At 39.9% G+C, this 15,786-nt stretch overlaps 2 protein-coding genes across 2 annotated transcripts in view; one reads left to right on the top strand and one right to left on the bottom strand.

The window, feature by feature from the left end:
• Nucleotides 1–10,322, bottom strand: part of plcd3a (phospholipase C, delta 3a) — a 31,496-nt gene extending 21,174 nt beyond the window's left edge. Inside the window, exons 1-2 of the mRNA XM_035952134.2 lie at nt 10,253–10,322; nt 9,655–10,050 (exon numbers count right to left, since the gene is read on the bottom strand). Of these exons, the coding sequence (XP_035808027.2) occupies nt 9,655–9,745 (91 nt within the window). The 5' untranslated portion in view covers nt 9,746–10,050; nt 10,253–10,322. The remainder of the gene's footprint in view (nt 1–9,654; nt 10,051–10,252) is intronic.
• A 2,977-nt stretch (nt 10,323–13,299) lies between these two features.
• hexim1 (HEXIM P-TEFb complex subunit 1) lies at nt 13,300–15,275 on the top strand. The gene has a single exon (XM_023278728.3). The coding sequence runs from the start codon at nt 13,631–13,633 to the stop codon at nt 14,714–14,716; it is 1,086 nt and encodes a 361-aa protein (XP_023134496.1). The 5' UTR covers nt 13,300–13,630; the 3' UTR covers nt 14,717–15,275.
• The last annotated feature ends 511 nt before the right edge of the window (nt 15,276–15,786 follow it).

Below are 15,786 nucleotides of genomic sequence, written 5' to 3'. Positions count from 1 at the left end.
CCTCCATCCCATAACAAGCCCTTTTCCCAAGCTGTTACCACATGCAAAGGCATTCCCACAAGCGGAGCGCAGGGCCCTGATTAACTGCAGGTCACTGACCACGCTGAGCTGCCAAAACAGCCTTAACTGGCTCCGCTTCAACACACTTCTTTTTATCGCTGCCCCTCCAACCACATTCTTTACTTTCCGACCTGCATCACGTTAATATCTAACCACAGCAACAACAAGCGAGCACAAGTCTGAAAGCGTGGGCCTATCAGCACATGCAGTCCAATAAAACAACAGCTCATTCATGCATCTGATGCCTCCGAAGGCCTCCTCATGAGTAAATGCAGCGACTCTTCGGAGTGTTCTCTTTTCAGCGCCTCTGGTTGACTCCGCTTCATCAGCTGGTCAGATCCCTGCATGCCAACTGGTTAGCAACTATGCTAATGTATTCTAATGCAAACATTTCCAGTGTGTAGGAACGCTAGCTGCTCTGAGAGGCTGAGGTAAATGCCAACCCCAGTGAGTAAACAAACATGCTGATGTGAACGTTATGATGTTTACCAGCTTAGTTTAGCATTTAAACTGATGGGAATATTTTGCAGATATTTGGCCGAAAGTTCTGGACAGAATGTGATTCTAATGACGAAGAAAAAAACCTGAACCCTTGACCTCGACAGTGAAGAGATCTGGTGGCCCTGTGTGGCTGTGGGGCATCTTTTGTTGCCATGTTTTGGGTCGGTTTGACCACTTAGAGGGAGAGGTCAGTGCAAATCAATAGAGAGCTGTTCTGAATCATAATCTTCATGCTATGATGAAATATTTCCATCTTAAATCATCAGGGGACTTCTGCTTGACCATCTATAATTTGTGTGAAACTTTTTCAATATAAAAAATGGTATTTGTGAAAATTTACATCATTATATAAAGTACTTCCAGAGATATATGTTTGTTTTTGAATTGCCTGTTGACTCGCATTCAGCTTGTTTTTATCATGCATTGAAATTTAAGGCTGTGTTTGAGCAACAATATCTCAAGAACTACTAAAGATAAAAGCCTGAATTTCTTGCTGTGATTTATCATCTTGACGCTGATTCAGAATCGGCAATATTGGACAAGTAGATGAAATAATTTCTGATTATGGGTGAGTTGAATATGAAAGAAATTGAAACCATCATGAAAAGTCCCATCTTTGAGCGCATTAATTCAAAAAAAAGGTAAAGCAGAAGTTAACTAGTGATATTTTATGAACCATACGTAGCTGCACGTCACACCAACCCAAAACAAAACATAAAATACTCATTAATATGATCTACACTCCTTCACTCTGGAAGGAGTTCTACCAAAAGCTCTAAAACTGCAGTTGTGTGAACAAAAGCATGTAGAAAATGCTCCAGTTGAAATGATAATGGTGCAATAAAGGAATTTGGTTTATGATCAAATAACTTCAAAACTGATGACATTTCCATCTGCACCAGTTGATGTTGCTGCTCAGCATTTAGCCAGAGTGAACGTTTTACCTGCTAAACATGAACATGCAACAGGAACATAATCTACAATGAAACTAACAAACTGAAGGAAAGAGAAACCCCCGTATAAAAGCATAATCTGGACTTCTAAAGTAAGAGCTCCATGTGTGAACATCTGGTGAACACTCAACAGAAAAGTGGACTCTGCTGGATCAGCGGGGAGAAAACAATAAACACTTAAATGAATCCCAGAAGGTACATTTCTCTCAGCGACACTGTGGAGCTTCGTCAAAAAACCCAAATATCAGCCGGTCAGATTGTCTGCATGAGTCCTCTTCGCTCGGAGGCCACATACCAGCTCCTCCTGGGACCTGGTTCACGTTTCTCTCAGCATAACAACTGTCACGAGATGCAGCCAGCACAGATTCTACACTCGCTTAAAGATAGACAAGTTGTGGAAACGATACGGCCAATTAAAGTCTCTCAATTCGGTCCCACAGCTGTCCTCAGGAGGAAGGTCAGGGTGCCAAAAACGACGCCGGAGAAGTGAAAAATGATCACGTCAAAATAAATACTTTCAGCGGCTGATCTGAGAACAGATTCCCCCAGAACGAAAAATCATTAGAAACAAACAGAGTGTCATTTGGAAATGTAGAATTACTGCCAATGTTTTGTTGGACGCCGCAGAGCTGAACATGAAAGCCGAGCAGCCTCTTTGTATTCAGCTGAAAATAAGCAGCTTTCAGTTAAACATTCTCTTTGTTTGTTGTAATGAATGAAACATCATTCATTTGCTCATTAATAAACAAGATATGACCACACAGCGAGGAGCCTTTAATTAATGTGCAGCTACACACATTTATTCTGAACACAGATCACAACTTGCATAAAATATTAAAGAAAACTGCATTTAACTTTCATCTTATTTGCTGACATTTGATTAAATATCTTGTCAAAACATAAATTAACAGCATAAATGCATATTAATAAAGCTATGACCTTGAATTATAAGGCTCAACCTGGAAGTCAAAGCTCTTCTGTTGCTAGATTTTTCCTTTATGGTTGGCAGAGATTTAAATATGCAGGAGGAAACTCGACTGTGAGCTGTGTGGTTTGGTATGAGGGGAAGATATTTTTATTGTCGTTGGAGTGGTTTAAACTACAATATGACGATTTAAATGTCCAGGCGAGTAAATTATCAAAAATGTTGTTTGGTTGTTTGATTTTGACAAGTTCAAACTAGCTAAATTTGTCTCTAAACCTCCCCAAAATGGGTAAATTTTTACATTTTTGTGTAATTTTTGTGTAATTTTTGTTCATATATATATATATATATATATATATATATATATATATATATATATATATATATATATATATATATGCACCATTTAACTGCCTGAGCCCTAAAATTGATTTCTTTTTTAAAAAATTAGCAAAACGACACCATTTATCGAACTCAGAAATTGTAAAAACAAGAAAAATCAGCATATTTTCTGGTTTCCAATGATTCTAGAACTACTCACTTATGATGGACTGTTCCATTTGTAAAAGTATTCAAATTTAAGCTTTAAATCATGACATTTTATTAAATTTGCTTTCTTCTACATGTCTCATTTAAAAATTGGCAAAAAATAAACCATTTGCAGTAACCAGATTCAGCAAAAAAACAAAAAAAATCTCCACTTCATGGTGCAACTACAAGCCATTTGTGACTGAGCTGTGACTAACAGTCATGTGACAAAAATTCTGAGAGTTTTCGACTGAACTGCAGGCTATGTTTCCAAGGTTCTCTTGGTTTTTTGCAAAGTTTAATATAAATAATCCAAGAAATTAACTTTTTTTTAATGATACATAGCATAATATGTGTCATACTGAGTTCTCTCTACTTCTAGTCATGGTTGTGCTGTTTCCATTCTGCTGCAGGACTTCATATTGCAGTTAAAACTGACGAAATAAAGTGACAGAAGTAGATTAAAAAACACCTTGAAACTGCTTGGAGTTCAGAGTGTCACTTATTGTTTGAGGTGACTTGGTAATTGAAAAAGAGCGTATCTCAGCTTGAATTGTAGTAATATTACTGAAAATAATAAAGAAAATGTTTTCAAAAGGAAGCCTTCTAGAAGTTCGGCAAGTCCTTGAGAAACAAAGAGATCAGCTCCCACAGACTCACCGGTGTAAATATGAGAATAATGAAATAATATTTCAAAATCTTTTAAATATTTTGTCACTTTCTTTCATTTAGCAGAAAAATACAGGAGCGTTAACAATTCCCTGCACTATATACTGAGCTGACACATTTGATAAAGGAAGGTAACAAAGTACAGAAACAACCATAAAGTGCTGAGATTATTAGTGGTTGACCGATATGGGTTTTCTAAAGGCTAGAGTTAGGGTTATTTTTCAATTCACTAAAAAATAAGTCTAATTTCAGTGTTTCCAGGCTCTTATATGTGATTTTTTTTACTTTCTTTCCTCTTTTGTGACAGTAAACTGAATATCTTTGGGTTTTGGATAAAACAAGACATTTGAAATTTGAAGACGTCATCTTGGGCTTCAGGAAACATGTAACAATATTTCTCTGCATTTTAGACACCAAACAACTAATCGATTAATGAAGACAATGAAAATAATCAATAGTTGCAGCCCTAGCCAACATGCTGTGTTCATGGACCTCTTTAGTCTCGTATGCATCATGAAAAAAAAGACAAATTAGCTGCAGTAGCATCTCAAAATGGCATTTAATTAACTGACAAACTGGATAACTTATTAAATGACCATGAGCAGAACATTAATAAACCTCAAATAAATAAATACACTAAATAGTCATTCAGAGTGAGGAATACACAGTACACTGCGCTACTGTTGGCATTATTAACTGTATGTTTGTGATCAGTTAAATCCTGCAGATGTTAAATCCTTTTCACTCCTCCTCTGAACACATTAAACCCCAATAACAGACAATAACAGATTGAGACCTATTTAGGATTTGTATGGTGCCAAATACAAAGTGTTGCTAACACCAATTACAGATAGAAAGCACTTAATCGCTCTGAGATTCCAAACAGATGCATCTTTTTCTGTGGTGTCACATAAAATCAAAGTCATTTTTTAAAACCTCTCAACCTTCAAAACCTGCTGGCGCGTTTGAAAGGCATGTTTTCATTTTTAAAAATTGTTAAAAAAAATAAAATTAAATTAAAAATACACCATTTCTCAGAGCTAGAAACTGTTAAAACTGAAAAATCCTCAGATTTTCAACTTTCCAACAGTCAGTGAAAGTATCATATGTGACATGCAGTTCCATCAGGACAAATAGCGAAATCTAACCTAAAAACCATAATGTTTCATTAAAATCACTTTGTCATACATGTCTAAATCAAAAAAACACCAAAAAATAAGCAGATTGAGACAAATTTTGTGACCCTCAATGCAACTGAGAAACCACAACTGGCTACTGTCACATAAAATTTGAAGAGTTTTTGGCTGAACTGCAGGCAGTGTTTCCACAGAGCAGAGACACGAAAGAGATTGAGAGAATTAATAAAAACATACTGGATGAAAAAATAAATGCAGTGTGGCTCAAAAACAGTATACAGAGGAAGCTGCTGGAAGATTACATTCAGCATGGAGAAACGTCTTTCTACAGTTGATGAGCAGGAAAGAGAAAAAATTCATCAAAATCTCTTTAATCTACATGTCTCATTCAAAAATTCTCAAAAAAAACCCCCAACATTTGCATTAAACAGATTCTGGAAAAAACAAAAAATTCTGTGCTCTTTGTCGCAATCGTAAAGCCATTAGTGACTCAGCTGGGACCAACAGTCACACGACAAAAATTCTGAGACTTTTCGGCTGAACTGCAGGCTGTGTTTCCACAGAGCAGGGAGGAGACAACAACAGAAAAAATAAAAATGCAAACAGTTCACTGTTTATAACTTGTGGAGCCAATTTGTTTTACAATGTTGGTACAACCTGTGGGAACCTGGAAACATTCTGTGCATGCTCATTTTAGTTTTTTTTAGTTCTTTTATGCATTTGTAGAATAAATAATCAAGGAAACTTGTTTTTTATTTATTTATTATTTATGGCATTGTAGCTGCCTCATGCACGGAAGACATTCTACTTCTTCATGTTGTTCTGTTTCCATAGAGAACTTTATATTGCAGTAAAATATGAGATTGCACTGAGTAAAAATGTGACAGGGGCAATAAAAGTCCAGAATATGATCGTGTTATATGTCAGGGAAAAACAAAGGGATTGTTTGTCCTAGACTAACTGGTGTGAGTGTAGAAAAATAAAATAAAAACAGATTCAAAATCTTGTTCCTTTTCTTGTCCTGCAATTCTGTACAGGATTTATGCAGTGAAATATGAGATTACAGTGAGTAAAAATGCTGCAGGAATGAAAAAAGGCCTTGCTTGGAGCACTGGCAGTTAAGTGCATTCAACCCAAAGGTGAAATCTGTGATCTCCTGCAGTCCAGCTTCTCTCTATCTTCAGTCTAAACCGACAAAAACAAGTCGTGGGTGTTGTTTGTGTCAATCCTGAGCTTCTGTCGACTGTTTGCTCTCACGGGCGACAAAAACTGCAGAGTGAGTTAACAACCACAGACAACCTCGGACTCTCTCTCAAATCAAATCCATAAACCCTCCTGGGGATGAGTGCGGCAGCGTATATATATTTATCCCTACGTGCACTTGTCTTATTCAAACACAGATTATCTGAAAGCTAACAAATCTCTGCCTCACAGGTCATATTCATCGCTCCATCTGCAGTTGGGGGGGGGAAATCACGATAGAAATCTTTGAACGGGGAAGTCGGGGCGGCCCGGTGACACCACATGACACGAAACCTTTGAGCTCAATTCGGCCTGTGTTTGGATGACAGAACTCTGGGCTGTTCTCCATTTGATGTGTGGATTAAACAGCTGCCAAGACGTGGTGGGTTCAAGGCCCGTCGGCTGATTTATGACGGCACATGGCTGTAAAGGGTCGGGGGTTGGGTGACCTCACCGGTTTCATTAGTTAGCATTAGCTCAAATATAGCGTTGCGTGTTACATTTTCAGACACGGAGATACGGTTTCATAACTCAGACATCAGTAATGCTCGAACAAGACTTTCAACACAGTCTGCAGAACACACACACGGCTGGAAAAGCTCTGTTCTCAGACATAAAGTACTCAAAAGTAACTGTAGGAAGACAAAAAGTGTTGGATTTCTGAGGGGATTTCATGGTTCCACCTTTACAATGTGACAAAATGCTGCATTTACTTCCTCCTGCTGCACAATTTTTGAACATTTCATGATATCATAATGAATATTTCTTCACTTTTTTGATCAGTAATGCCAACAGAGCTGCAGCTTATGATTATTTTGCTGTTTGCTCTTTAAAATGTCAGAAAACGGTGAAAAATGCAAGATGACAAATGTCTTGTTTTGTCCTCAACCTGAAGACATTTTTACTGTCATAGAGGCTGAAAGTATTCACATTTAAGTAGCTGGAATCAGAGGATTTAGTCTAGTTTTTCTTTAAAGACAACTCAAATTACTGTGAAAAGACAAGTGTTGGATTGCTGCAGGAATTTTATGGTTCCACCTTAAAAATGTGAGAGCATGTACTTTTTTCCCCTCCTGCATCCCATTGTTTTGAGATTTGATGACAATATATTGCATACAACAAAGCTGCAGCTTATGATTATTTTGCTATTTGTCAAGCTGTTTTCTCTTTAAAATGTCAGAAAATCGTGAAAAATGTTGCTCAGTGTTGATGACAAAGGTCTTGTTTTGTCCTCAACCCAATAAATATTCACTTTACTGTCATAGAGGAGGAAAGAAACAAGAAAAGATCCACATTTTAGCAGCTGGAAACAACTAAGTTATTGTAAGTTATTGTGAAAATACAAGAAGTGTTGAATTTTTGAGGGGATTTCATAGTTGCACCTTTAAAATGTGAGAAAATGCTGCATTTATTTCTCCCGCATCCTGTTATTTGAGATTTTATGATGTTATAATGAACAGTTCTTCACTTTTTTTTTTTATCAATAATGATAATAGGGCTGCAGCTTATGATTATTTTTGTCATCTGTCGAGCTGTTTTCTCTTTAAAATGTTAGAAAATGGTAAAAAATGCAAGATGACAAATTTGTTGTTTTGCCCTCAACCCAATATATATTCACTTTGCTGTCAGAGGAGGAAAGAAACAAGAAACTATTCACATTTTAGCAGCTGGAATCAGACAATTTAGTTTTGTTTTCTTTGTAATAAATGACTCAGATGTATTATTTAACAGCCGATAACTAATCGATTAACTGATTAATTGCTGCAGCACTACTTTAAATTACTGCAAAATGCACAAAATTTACTGTGAAAAGATAAGAAGTGCTGATTTTTTTGGGTAATTTCAGGTTGTAAATACAACATAACATGTTTAATATTGAAATTATGATGACAGCTATAGCTTAAATGGACTCAACATGGCCTAAATGCAGCTTATGTGTCACAAAAGAATTGATTTTTATGGCATATTCATGGCTGCAAATTCTCTATAGAATAAGTAGGTCAAATGTGATGCGCCGCATCAACTATAGTCCAGACTTCCCGACATCTGGAGTGTTTTCAGAGATTCTGACAGGTGCTGTATCTGTGCTCAGCAGGTGTCTATTTTGGGTGGAGGTGTGACCCTTGTGTGGAGCGAGTGGGCTGGGATGGGACCGCTGAGGAGCCTGAATCACAGCGAGCTCTTCACCAACACATGATCGCTTCAGCTGCACCCACACGCTCAAATATTTCAGCTCTCCAACTCACTCATCTTCTAAAGAAGCTACAAGACGTCATTCTTACACTGTTTTCAGCAATAACTCTGTTGCTTCACTTTTAAACTGAGTCACAAGCAAATGAGGAAGCTGATAAATCAAATAGAGACAGTAAATTAGGGCGGCATATTGCAATTACTGTCGATTATTATGTTATTCTATAGCAAAATGAGTATTTTTAGGATTTTAAATGCCTGTTTTCCACCATTCTGCCAATCAGGGCTGCAAAAATTCAACAATGGACTGAAAACTCTTCAGATAATCAAGTTATCTAAAGAGTTTTCAGTCAATTGATGACTCTTTAGATAATCAACAGTTATCTAAAGAGTCTTCAGTGGACTGAAAACTCTTTTGATAACTGTTGATTAAACAATGTAAAGTCATTTAAAGAGCAAAGAGTTGACGCTTTAAGTTTTATAATGTGAGAAAATGTTCCGTTTCATGGCAGTCTGATGGATATTTCTTCGCTTCTTGAATCAATACTGAAAACTGGGCTGCGACTGAAGAATATTTTGTTTTGCTGTTTGCTCTTTAAACTGTCAGAAAATGGTGAAAAATGTCATTCAGTGCTTCCGAAATCCCACGATGACAAATGTCTTCTTTTGTCCACATTCCAAAGATATTCAATTTACTGTCACGGAGGAGAGTAGAAACCAAAAATAATCAAATTTAAGGAGCTGGAAACAGAGGATTTAGTCTTGATTTCCTAAAATAGGACTCATATGGATTATTAAAACAGTTAGTGATTAATTTGATCTATGATAACTAATCAATTAATCGTTGCATCTCAACACTAAATTACAGCAATATATCTTAAGTTAAGTTAGTAATAAGTTATTAAAGTCAAGTTAGGTCACTGCAGCACATTTATAACAACAGCTAGTAGAAAAAATGAAATCAACCTAACCAGCTTAAATATTGAGGTTAATACCTTACCAGTGTTATTATTATGGGGTAAAACTCCATAAAAATGGTATAAAATACAATTCAATATGCCTATAAGACATATTAAGGCCAAAACCCGACAGTATTATTATTATTCATGAGGATTAAGATGATTAATTTTGCACTAAACTGATAAAACTACAAAAATATGAATGAAATCCATGCATTTCCTGTATTACTCCTGAGTATCATTTTAAATTTTTGTTGAGTAATCCTATCTTATTCTTTAAAAATGGTACAAACTGAGCTCAAATAACTTTGACAGACATTATATTCAGCATTCATTTACAGCTGACAGGTGGAATTAGTATCATCAGGTGGAAGACAGTGACTAAAATCAGTGTAAACTCACTGACAACTTCATGATAAGAAGTTCTAAACAAGATCTTTTCACTGCAGACAGTAGATGGAGGGAAGATTCAACTGTGGATGTTTCCTTACCGAGTCTCCTGATGGGATCCGTCGTCTTCTCGGCCACTTTTCTGCCCTGCTCCTTGGCACTGGCGCTCGGCGACTTGGCGCTTGCCAGCATGATTTAAAAACTTGTGGAAAGTCCGGCGAAAGTGAACCGACGCGGGCTGCAGATTCTCCACTTCAGCTCTGAGGGTGCAGGTGTTTTTGAACTGCCCCAGAAGGACCCCGACAGGCTCAGACAGACAGACAGAGAGGAACAGCCGAGCAGAGAGTTATTCCTTCTGCACATGTATGAAGTCCCTCCCTGCGCTCCGCTCCATGCCTGCGCGTAATCTGACTCCAAACAGAGCGCACACTCCAGGCGCCCTCCTTCTCCTCCGTCTCCAACTAACAAACCCACGGAGCTGGGATGGTGAAGTCCCCCTGCAGGCACAATTATTAAAGAACTTTCTTTTAAAAGCTCACTGAGAGCATAGAAAAAAAAATCTCTGACTGGCTATTAATCAGAGCCACGTGACCATAAAAAAAACACGCTGCAATATAAAACAGAATTGCGCAACGCTGGATTGGAGCCTCATAAACTCCTCCAGTGCTGCACCAAACTAGTGAAAAAATGTGTACTTACGAGCGTGTACTCTGAGTATCGATGTCCATTTTTCTTGTCAGATCAGGGGAAACATCTAAACAGCAGAAATCTTTTCATCCAAGTGAGGTACAGAGGCCCCCCGAGTGATTGAGAGAAATCAGAAAAACACATCATTAAAATTGATCTTTCTGTAGAAATGACTTCAAGAGCAAAACTGGTCCCTGTGAATGAGGAGGCAGCGCCACCTGTTGGACACTCGGAGCAACTGCTGAGATTTCAAAAACAATCAATCCTGTAATGCCAAATTCATCTTGTGCGTAAACTGTCTGCGTGGATTTACAGGCTGGTGAGCTTTGTGGAAGAGGAAGCCTCCACTCCGGGCTTTGTTGTGAAGGTCCACGGCAGCAGAGCACTGGCTGGAAACTTAATTAAGTCTCAGCAATGGAGTTATAACAGAGAGAGGAAGAAAATGTGATCTGTCGGTGCACAGGAAAATATCTGGTTTGGTAGGTTGGGCTGAGAGAGGCTGAGATGTTTCTTTAACTTGGTCATTTAATGCAGCTGATGAGAATAAACACCCATCTGGACCTGCTGCTGCTGCCTCCACGAAGTCCTGCTCAAATTTACACTTCAAGGCCATGCATGCATAAAAATTTGAAGAAAGACTCATTTTTCTATCTTTTGAAAAATATGTATATATCTTTCATCTCCTCTCAATTGCTGCAGCAACAACCATGTTAGACAGGGTGAGAGATTAAGTCATGCCTGCTAATCCTCACAAGCTGTGATCTATGCAGGAGCAGCTTTGGTTCTGTGGCTGCAGCACCGAGCTCCTTGATTTGAGAATATGGGAACCCCTGGTATGATTCCTCAGCCTCCCTGGTCATTGGTTTCATATTAACTGGAACATCTTCCTCAAAGGATTCCCAGTTCGGCTCGCTTATTTGCCAGAGCTGAAACTCTGCCTTGCTTCTATTAGTAGAAACAGTAGGCCTGTGTTGTTTGGAGCCGTTGGATTGCCAGACTCTGCAGCCAGTGTTAGGGGGAGAGCAGGCAGCCACCATAAGAGGTCACACACTGAATAACCAGTTTTCTTCCATTAATGGAAGCAAAGTGCTTTGTGAAAACTGAAGAAACTTCATGTGCGTGTACATGACACAGTGAAGCAGTTTAACATGAACACAGTAAAATCACTCAAACAATAAAGCAGTCTGTCTGTATAGAATGTGTGTGGAAAGAATGAAACAAAATACAAAACCAATATTAAGGTATTTATGCTCCACAACAATGTTTTAATTTCCCTTTCCCATCAATTTATTCCAACTGTTTACTTAACACAAGCCAGAATGGCTACAAAGGTTATGGAAATGCACGACTAGGTTGTTAGTTTAGCGAGTTAACACCCAACTCGAGCCTGCTAACCAGCAGTAAACTAAACGGGAAGCTTCAGTGCTGCCTTGCAAGACCAGGCGCCGTCTAGTTCCTGAAACTAACATAGTTAATCGAAGGTCTCATGTGACGGATTAATAGAAACTACGACTGTTTTCAGTCTGTTTGGGTCTTTTTTATGGACGTTGGTTTGTGCTGTTCCGACAAAATGCCAAAATGTTTGAAATGTTTAAGTTTGTCGCAATACTGAAATAAGAAACTCGAATTAGGAAATATTACAGTCCAGGAATTACACCGAGCCTCTTATGAACACGTTGGCCTAGTTAGCAAATGGCTATCAGTTTGTTGCTAGTTGCATTGTTGTCCTACTTTGTTCGCTGCGGTGTTATCGACAAACGGATAAAAGGGAAACATTTTGTCTGATCAAACATTCATTGTTTATTAACTTTTTTACTCACGATAACGCTACACAGTAGCGTAAGCTAGTTAGCGTTGGCTAGCCTAGCTTTATGTACAGTATGGCGTTCTCGTTGTACTTCGCCAAGGCAACTCGCTGCTTTAGTGCTCAGACTTTAAGTTTATTTTGTTTATAATGCATATGCCTTCACATTCAATGGAAATGATGCAGTGTTTAATTTGGGAGCGACACCACGCAGCGTCCAACGGCTAACCAACGTTTGGCTAACGTTAGCTAGCTAGCTTATCCTTAGCTGTGAACACGCAACAACTGTAAAAGTGTAAAACACAGCATCTCGGAACATGGGTTGCGCAGAAAAGCTCAAAACTGCTCTACACCACTCCGTCCACTGGTAACAGGATTACTGTGCGAGTGTGAAATCGCCTGACCCACCCTTTAACAACGAGGGGATCTGGAGTGTGATCGCAGCGGCAGCTTCACAATAAATGTCGTTTGTTTACGCTGATTCCAGAGTTCCCCCGAGCCCCTGCCCCACAACGTATCACTCCGCACAACACACAATAGTGACACGGACCGATTTAGTCATCCAACTGTCACTAAAAGGGCGCACCTTTGCGGCATTAGACATGAAAAAATATTGCATTTTGAGAATGAGCAGAGTTTACCTATTTTCTAATGTGAACATTGAAACCGGACTACATTCCGTAAGAGGTTTTCTTCATTTTGGATAAAACGCAGGAGTGTTGAATTGTATTGTTAATTCTATCTTTTGCCGCGTGTCAAGCAAACGAGAATAAATTGTATTACTATAAGTACAAATTATGCGTGTTCGTTTAAGTAATAGCAATATGCTGTTGAAACGTATTTAACTTAGCTTGCATTTCGTAATTTGTACCTGTGACCCCTTCATTTGTAGATAGTAGTGTCCATAAAATGACCGGGACTGCTTTCTTGGTGTGGATTACGCACTTTTAACTGACTATTGGCCTGGCCAATCAGAAAATACCTCAAGCTTAGCAACAGCAAAGTTCTCCTCTTGTCCAATCAGCAAAGAGAAGGGTGGGCTTTCTTGTGCTCAAGATCCTAACGTCTGATAGGTTGAAATGCTTGTCAGTTAGAGTAGACTTGTGGGTCACGTAGTTTCATGTGGCGCTTTCCGCGAATGTTTTACCGTCATTAAAACAACACATCCCACAATCCATCAGGGGATACAAGCAATAGCATGCGCACGGCTAGAGGCGGAGCTGGTATATAAACAGGAGCTCCCTCTTCTTGAGTAGCACACTGGACACTGTTGTGACGGCAGGACGCAGATTCCGGGTGAACGGCAGATCTGACAGCATCGAAACAGTTAATGGTAGTTAGCGACAGTTGCTCTGACAAACCCTTGGAGGAGTAACAAGTGTTTACTGTTTGGAAGTTTACTTTTCCGTAACGAGAGTTGGTTTTCAACCGGCAAAACTTACTTTAACGATTTCGGCTCAAACTTGAATAAGTATATTTTTGTTCGAATTAAGTCTTTTAACGAACTTTTTGACGCTCGGCATCGAGGCCACGAAAACCGTTAAAGATGTGCTAAGAGCGGCCGCCATTAGATAAGCACCACCAGGATGACAGAGCCAGCGGAGCCCCAGAGCCATCACCTGAAAACTTCAGGCTTCAGCCCATCAGGTGGGAGCAGCGGAGAAGCGTTGGAGCATCTCCCAGCCAGCAACCGTGGAGGACCGGAGAACGGCGACAGGGGGCGACAGAGAGAGCCGAAGCAGCAGCGGAGGCAGCGGGCGGAGAACTGTGGGGATATCAACACAGACAAGTTATGGCAAATGAAAGGCGGACAGAGGGGGGTGTGCCCCGGCTTAGCAGGCGGAAACGAGCTGCAGAAGTGCTCGATCGCGACTCAGCCTCACCAGAAATTCGATGGGGAAGGTAACAGCACCTCGCACGGGAAAAACGGAGAGGAGAGACGGCGGCAGGAGGCTTTAAACCAGGTACAAGACGAGCACATCGACTCCGACACGGGCTTGGATGCGCGTCTGGGCAAGAAGCGGCACAGGCGCAGGACCACCAAGAAGAGGCGCAACTGGAAGCCGTACAACAAACTTTCCTGGGAGGAGAAGAAAGCCCTGGAGGAGCGGGAGACGGCCAGGGCTTCTCGGATGAGGGAGGAGATGTTTGCCAAAGGGCTCCCGGTAGCCCCCTACAACACCACCCAATTCCTGATGGACGAGCACGACCGAGAGGAGCCGGACCTCAACACCGAGACCGGGGTCAGGCGGCCCCTGGGCGGCATGGAGGACACCGGCAGCGAGGAGGACTTCTTCGACAACGAGGAGGACGACGACGACGACGGCAGCGGAGGGGGCAGCGACGGCATCGGGAGGCCAGGGAACGCAGGTGGGGAGTTTCTCCAGAGGGACTTTTCCGAGACCTACGAGATGTACCACGTCGAGAGCCTGCAGAATATGACCAAGCAGGAACTGGTGAAGGAGTACCTGGAGCTGGAGAAGTGCATGTCCCGGCTGGAGGAGGAGAACAACCGGCTGAGGCGCGCCGTGGAGCCCGGGGCCGTGGAGAGGTCCGAGGTCCGGGTCCGAGATCTGGAGAGGGAGGTGGAGAGACTGAAAGCCGAAAACACGGAGCTACTTCTGCAGAACCAGCCCAGCAAGGACAGGGGGCAGGTCCAGGCCGCCAATTAAAGGACACAAGTCAAAAGCATTTGAAAAAGGTAAAAAGAAAAAAAAGGGACTACTGCATTTTTTAAATTGTCATCAGTTTTCTGTAATCAGTCTGTCATTAGGACAAAGAAGTCCTTGCATCACAATGCAATATACTTGATTCTTTTCTATTTGGACTGTAAGATGTCCTGTTCATTTTGTTTTTCAAGAAGAAATGTAAATATTTCAAAATTTGAGATTCTTTTTATAAAGAGAAGGTATTTAACAGCACCAGAATATTGTGTTTGTTCCCTGTTCAGTTCCATTTTCAATTTGGAAAGGGAAAAAAAAAAAAAAAACATTGTATGTTGCATTTCTCTCCCACACCAGAAACTGAAAATGACATTACAGCTAAATTGGGCCAGCTTGCAAAGACTGTTTTTTTGTTTTTCAGAAGTAAACTCCGGAGTGAACATTTTAACAGTTGTGTGTTAACATTAGTTCAAATAAAGTTTTGAAATTCTTGATTAAAGCTGTCATGTGTTGTGAAGCCTGCTCCAAAAAACACAAGGAGCTGTTAATAAAACGCTGCAGTGAGGAACTTCTGTCTTGCTTTTGTAATAGATTGCAAATAATCAAAGATTTTCTTGCAAAGATGCTGAAATGGACGTGAGTTTATTATGCAGGAATGCATGCATTATGGGTTTTTAACCTTTTTAGGGATTAAATCTTGCTCATACAGGGAGTGTCAGTGGTGTGAGAAGAATCTGCAGAAATTGTGTTACTAAAGCTTTATATTTCGATGGCATCATCTTTTAACAAATTCCCAACATTACAGCAAATTTCCACAGCATGCATGAATATTTAACTCTACATATAAGTTAAAAAGGAGCCTCAGTAGCTTAAGAAATTTCCCTCGTGCAAAAGCAATCTGCCAGAGGGCCTGGAGATACTTTATTCATTTGCAGCCTCTAGAGGGCATCATTCAGCTTTTATTTTAAGTTTCCTGCAAAACATGAGAGCCTCATCTTCAGTGCAAAGTGTGTGTCTCGCCCAAAAATCCACATGAAGACTTTTTTTTTTTTTTTTTAAACATAGTTCTGTTTATTTAC

This window comes from Amphiprion ocellaris, chromosome 19 (assembly GCF_022539595.1).
Source record: "Amphiprion ocellaris isolate individual 3 ecotype Okinawa chromosome 19, ASM2253959v1, whole genome shotgun sequence".
Lineage (NCBI taxonomy): Eukaryota > Metazoa > Chordata > Actinopteri > Pomacentridae > Amphiprion > Amphiprion ocellaris.
Note: the sequence above shows the minus strand (reverse complement) of the source record. Positions and strands in the feature narration are given on the sequence as shown.

What these genes read in the sequence shown, in the direction of transcription:
- hexim1 (XM_023278728.3), top strand. Translation starts at nt 13,631, where the DNA reads ATGACAGAGCCAGCGGAGCCCCAGAGCCATCACCTGAAAACTTCAGGC.